At 30.2% G+C, this 6,713-nt stretch overlaps 1 protein-coding gene across 1 annotated transcript; it reads right to left on the bottom strand.

Moving 5' to 3' along the window:
* Nucleotides 1–5: 5 nt before the first annotated feature.
* Nucleotides 6–4,132, bottom strand: LOC111404298 (vacuolar protein sorting-associated protein 26A-like; the record flags this gene model as incomplete). Its single annotated transcript, XM_023033127.1, has 11 exons — nucleotides 3,971–4,132; nucleotides 3,718–3,754; nucleotides 3,516–3,590; nucleotides 3,025–3,099; nucleotides 2,843–2,915; nucleotides 2,434–2,503; nucleotides 2,311–2,317; nucleotides 1,663–1,779; nucleotides 1,023–1,067; nucleotides 758–813; nucleotides 6–36 (listed from the first exon to the last, which is right to left on the bottom strand). Coding segments are annotated over exons 2-11 (552 nt in total), but the record flags the coding sequence as incomplete, so codon positions are not given.
* Nucleotides 4,133–6,713: the final 2,581 nt, after the last annotated feature.

Genomic DNA, 6,713 nt, shown 5'->3' with positions numbered 1-6,713 from the left:
TATATTTTGCCTACAATAACATCTTTGAGATGATACCTGGATATTATAAATCAATAAGCATGGCCCATAACAAATTTCCATCTCGTGAAAAGTAACAAGCTTCAAAAAAACCAGGACTATTTGATTAAGAACAGGGCACTCACAGATAAGTAGAGGAAAATTATTTGGACTGATCAAGAAACAACAAGCGGTTGCTTGTGCAAATCTGACATTTGAACTACTAAAGAAGCCATCCGTCTATTTATAGAGGCCAAGAAACTTACTCCTCAACTCAAAATATTAATTCTCAACATATTGTAAGTATAGGAGTTACTGTTTACACATTCTTAGTAAGTGCTATTGTTTTGCCAGGGCAAAAAATGCTAAAATTCTTACCAAAATTATACTTTTGTAAGACCACTCTATTATCACGGCTCGTTGGAAACTTTTTCAAATTAAAAAAAAAAGGTATTTCCCCGTGAATTGGAGAACTAGACGGGGTTCCTTTGTCCTGTGCATTTGTCTTTAAAGATTTCTGCCAAACGATAGTACGTACAAAGATAAGAAAATAAAATTTACTACAACATGCACGGCTGCTAGACAGAGGTTTCAGTTGGTTAAACATGGGAGCTGGTGGGAACTAACACAGCAAAATATCTCAAAATAAACACCCATAAATGAGCGGTGTAATTGAAGTATAGCTTACAACTAAAAATTTCAAATGTGCGCTAATCCCGAACTATCATACATAATTAAGAGAGAGAGATAAATCACTTACTTGCCCTTGTTATACTCAAACTCAATGTGAAGACAGTCTTCAATTCCAACTTCCATCTGCACGTTAAATAATTGAATATTACTGAAGCAAGCTCTACTCAGCTGCACAACACTAGGAAATTAAACGGGAATTATGGTGCTAAATATTTTGATGATATTAGTCATTAGAAACTGTTTCAAACGTTTCCCTCTTCACACATTTCAAGCACAATATTAACAGTTAGATTACACGTCCATCAAATGCAAAAATCTTTTGAGGATAGTACCTTAATACTGTTGTTGATTGGTGGAGGAGGGGTATAGTTCCAAACCTGATCCATAGAAACAAAATAACTAAATCAATACGACTACATTCTGCCTCCTACAAGACATAACAGAACTTTAAATGCCACAAAACAACATTTAAGAGGGAAATTAGAATGAATAAAGGGACTGAAATAAGAAAATAATGACAATATTTTTTTTTCCTTTTACAATCGTCTCTTTCTCAAAGAATAAAATTGTCCAAAACAATAGAAGAATAATACAGCAAAGAAGTAACTAATATCCATGATATGACAAGTCTACAGCAAATGTTCGACTACTGATGCGGTGTGCAAAAATATACTACACATTAAATCCTAGAATTGTTTAATGAGATGTTAACTGATTCATTAATGAAACACCAAGCGTCAAAAAGTATTTAGTTTCCTTATTCATGCAGGTCCCAATTACCTGTTTTGCTAGACTAAATAGTCTTGACTTAAAATGATTTCATACAACCAACCGCCTCCAAAACTACTTATCTAATCATATGTTCAAGAGATGAGGGGAATACATGCTCCTGAAATCTGGAATCGGAAGAGATGTATGGTGATAGTATATGAGTGTTTTCTAGATTGTGAAATTGAGGTAAACATGTATTACCACAAAGTCTTGGTATTCCACTATGCTACCAGCATAGCCCCGACTTACAGTCACTTTGAGGATATACCTGAAACAAGCACAAAAGTCCTTCTGGTCAAGAAATAATATCATACACCCCTATTTTGCTACCACTATAAAGATAAAATATCAAATAAGACTTGCCAAAAAAAAGGATGCTTGGAAAGTATAAAACAAGGAAACATTATATTTTGCATATTTGCTCACAAATACAAGTCAATGTATTCGACCGGGAATGAAGTCTTGATGACAATTAACTTCATGAATCCATAGTATATTGTATTCGACCGGGAATGCAGTCTTGATGACAATTAACTTAATGAATCCGTAGTGTATTGTATACGATCGGGAATGAAGTCTTGATGACAATTAACTTAATGAACCTGTAGTGTATTGTGTTCGACCGGGAATGAAGTCTTGATGACAATCAACTTAATAAATCCATAGTGTTTTGTATTCGACCAGGAATAAAGTCTTGATGACAATTAAATTAATGAACCCGTAGTGTATTCGACCAGGAATGAATTCTCGATGATGATTATCTTAATGAATCCGTGACAGCGATGGCACAAATAAAAGAGAACCATGAGAGACTAAAAAATGCTTCTGTAACAGTCAAATCAANCCCACAAGCATACTGAAATTAAGATAAAAAGGCACGGTGTTTCAAAACTTCATTGTTTGGAGTTACTGAAGAAAATGAATATCGAGAGTTGTAGCGACAGATATCTGAAACTTAAATTGCTTGAGAACTATAACGAAAAAGTTATGTACTCACCAAGAGATGTGAAATCATAGAAATTACCTCTGTCGAAGTACATTTCTGCAAGGGGAAACAGTTCCCATATGTGATTAGTCAGAAATATAGTGACAACCATAGACAAAATGCACAAAAAACAAAAGGCTTTTATTGATGTCTCAAATCATTAGAACAGGAATCTAGAAAAAAAATGGAGAATCTATAAATTCAGAGATCATAGGCAGACATCCAGGCTGAAAAATTATCATGCAAGGACCTTACCAGTTTTACCAGACGTTAGACATGTACAACTAAAATGAGTTCTTACCACATAACTTAACTTACTACTCATAACAAAATGTGGGAGTATAACTTAACCCACTTTAGCAACCTTTAGATTTTGCTAAAAAGGGACAAACGAACCTATCTGACCAAGGAGCTCAACTTTGATTCCATTATGTTCAACCTTCTTTCCGGCAATTGGTTCGACAGAAATCTGCAAAGATGCAGAATAAAAATGACCCAATTGATGGTAGTTATCAATTTTTGAATGCAGATGTCAGTTTTATACATAACAATTATAAATACTTCCAAAGAAAATGCACCTTGCCAGCAATTGTTTCTTGACTTTGGAAGAGAGGCACCATTATTGTTTGACCATTATCCTTCTTCAATGGGACCTACTCAGAATTAACACGCCCAGAGATAAAAAGATGAGATTTTATCTCTAGTAAAAAGTAGTTGTTTAAAAATTATTTAGATGCTATGCCAAAAAAAAAATAAAAAATAAAAAATAAAAAAATTCATTTACTGCTCGAATTAACTACCAAAAAATCTAGGCTTAACAATATTTATACATGCTTCTGCAATGCCACCTGAAGTTTAACATCATTGTGCAATAAATGACTCTCGTTTAGATGACAGCATCAACTACGGAAATAAGCATAAGAGAACACCAAATTTCTAGATATAAAAATACATCATCGATGTCCATCACTAACTCTCCAATATCAGAGCATTATACACATTCCGTAAATGGGTACTACCCCAGACAGACTAAAATTGCTCAGTACCATGATAAACAATAAATTTTCACCTGCTTTCTGGATTTTCCATCTGAAAATGTAATTGATGCGATGCATGCTGGCTTGAAGGCTCCAATTATAAAATTCTGAACAGAAAATCACAATTAAGATAATATCAAAAAAATCACTGTAACATACCGGTAAATGCCTAAATAAAAATAAATTGAAGCAAAAAAGTTGCCATGAAGATTTATGTTAGAGCTGAAACTTCACCATGCTGAGATTAACCGCAATTCCTAAATAGAAAAACCTGCAACAATTTCCATTCAAGTTCAAGCTCCAATTACCACTTCAAATGAAAAATTGCAAACGATAATCTAAAAAAAAAATTAGATATGTTCGTAATCTGATAATGTAGTACATTATGTCACTATGTGGAATAAATTTCTATATTCAAACCCTAAATTGAAATGAAAACTTAGAAACCAAATACTGTAACATTTAAGGTGGGAGCAATAAAACTTACTGAAAAATTGAATATGGAAATCCGGATTGGGCTCTTTAGAGATGATCGGAGAGTGACTGATCTGAGACGGCGACGAGGTAAGCGATCCCACGGAGAATTTTAAGAGAGAAGCTGGTTTCAAAGACAACTATACCTTAACCATATTAGACCATGTTTGGCTAGGAGTAAAATATATTAAATTACTTTTAATTAGTTTATCATCAATGACCATGTTTATAAGGGTAACGTTATTTACATTCACGATTTTTTGATATATATCCATTTTTTAAAGAGTGATATTATTTATAGTCGCTCAATGCAATAGTCGTTCTACGTGATATGCTATATGACGGTTTGTGATTCAATATATTAATATAGTAGTTTTTTCTTGCCTCTTATATCAAATTTCTAATTGCCACATATATATCACGTAGGACGATTGCAACAGTAAGCGACTGTAAATAGCATTATTTTTTTTAAAAAAAATAATAATATTTATTTTTAATCTTATTTAAATTTACATAATTAGACATATATAAAATTAAATAAAAAATATACCGTTTTGAATTCATCAATTAATATTTATTTTCATAAATTCTTTTGAACTTTTTTAGAGTTTGCATTTAATTAAAATTCAAATAATCATAAAATATCATTTTCAACTAAAATCACAAAACCCTAATAATCATAAAATATCCTCTTCAATTGAAACTAAAAATAAATAATAAAATCAATATTATGAAAAAGGAGGAGAATATCAGAGTCAAAACTCAAGTATGTATTATTATGAATTAATACCTTATATTTATAAGATCCAAAATAAGAATTACAATTGGAATGAAATATATTTTCTAAACTAAATAAAATTTATCTATATATCATGATAATACTAAATAATTATCTCATTATTTTATAACACTCCCATTTTTATAATTATTTATATAATAATTATCTCATTGAAATTTTGTTTGGCAAAAAATTCGATGAGATAAAAATACCAACAAATGAAAAAATAGTACAAATAATTTAGAGTAATAAAATGTTGCTTCGTTAAAACATTGTAAAAATAATCTAGTGGGACAAAACTTGATCGAAGGAAAAAGAGTATAGATACTTGCCTTGATTTCAATTCTTATATTAAGTTATCCACATCTCGTACATCAATATCTTCGATATTACAATTTCTAGTAAAGTATATCTCATGTTGTATTGCATAGTTTTCAAATAACACCATCTTCATAAGAGATATTTTATCAATATTTGAAAACTATAATAACATGACGATTCGAAAAATAAATCTTGTTGATCTCTTCGAGAGTCTCATACAGATAAGAGTACCTTTTTAATGTAAATGCCTTTTAGGTTAATGACATTATTATATAAAGAATAGGCCTCATCGAAAACTTATTAGGAAAAACCCCTATGGGAAAATAATACATTTTTCTTTTAAATACGCTACAAAAGTTGCCTCATTAAAAATATTGTCAAGAAAATTCAATGGAACAAAACCTTGGAAAAAGAGTACAACACGTATTTACTCACCCTCATAATATATCACTTGAATTATATTTCAGGTATATTAAATCCTTTCAGGATAGTATCAAAACAATACAAGATAAATTATCTATAGTCACATTTATTACATGCACATCAAATTTCATGTATTGTCACTCTAATGAAATGGAGACTTGTGATTACATTCGTCACTTGATAAATTATCTAATTCTATAGATTTTCATGACATTTGTTATGTAAAAAGTCGTACATTTTATATTACAGCTTTATCTTTTTCATTTTCATTTCGCATAAATATGTACATTTAAGTATTCAGACTATAGGTCTATAAACTTCAAGTTCCTTTAACAAATTCAATTTGGGATTGCATGCATTTTATTTAGCCAATCATTACTTCGATTGATATATTTCAATACATTTATTTTGATTCCTCGCTATATGATGCAATATATCACGTGTAAAATTGTTGTCGACAACTTTTTCTATTCTTATTCAATTCTACTTATTTTTCCATAATGACATAATTTATCGAGATATATCAACTTTGAACATATCAGATATCTAAACATCTTCTGAGATTTTATAATTTGTTATAAGTACTTATCATATGCCTCTTTAATAAGACTATCTTTGTCAATTGCTTCATATTCGTTTGAAGATTTTTTATATTATAATCGAATATCATAACGTTTCAGACGTGTAATAGATATATAAAAAATAATGTTATCAAATTATCCTCCTACAACATCAATTCGTATTGGAGTATTTAAAATTAGTGCATGAGATATTGTTTATTTTTTTATCAATAAATACATCTAAATAAATTATATTTCGCACTTTCTGGTTCAAATTGTCTTTTATGAGAATTTAGATAATGATGCATTTGTACATTATTTCCAACTTCTTAATTCATCCCATAATACTGAGACTTGTCCAATCAAATTTACAATCATTTTTCTAACGTTATAAAATATCATTCATTTGAGATAAGGGTTCAAATTACGCATTTATTATCAGCATTCTTTATTTTCCATCTTAGTGCATTATGGTGGTTCAATCTTTATATATATTGCACTATCAAAATAATTAGATTGAAAAAGGGGAATTTACAAAAATGTCACAAAAAATGAAAGTTCCAAAAAATTTGTCATTTTCACTTTTTGTAAGCAAAAATGTCACATTATTTGGGTGTAAAGTCCAAATTACCCTTAATGACACATTTCTAGTTGCATTAAATGCTTGATTTGAA

The sequence above is a fragment of the Olea europaea genome, chromosome 11, assembly GCF_002742605.1.
Source record: "Olea europaea var. sylvestris chromosome 11, O_europaea_v1, whole genome shotgun sequence".
NCBI classification, from domain to species: Eukaryota; Viridiplantae; Streptophyta; class Magnoliopsida; order Lamiales; family Oleaceae; genus Olea; species Olea europaea.
This window is presented reverse-complemented; position numbering and strand designations above follow the sequence as displayed.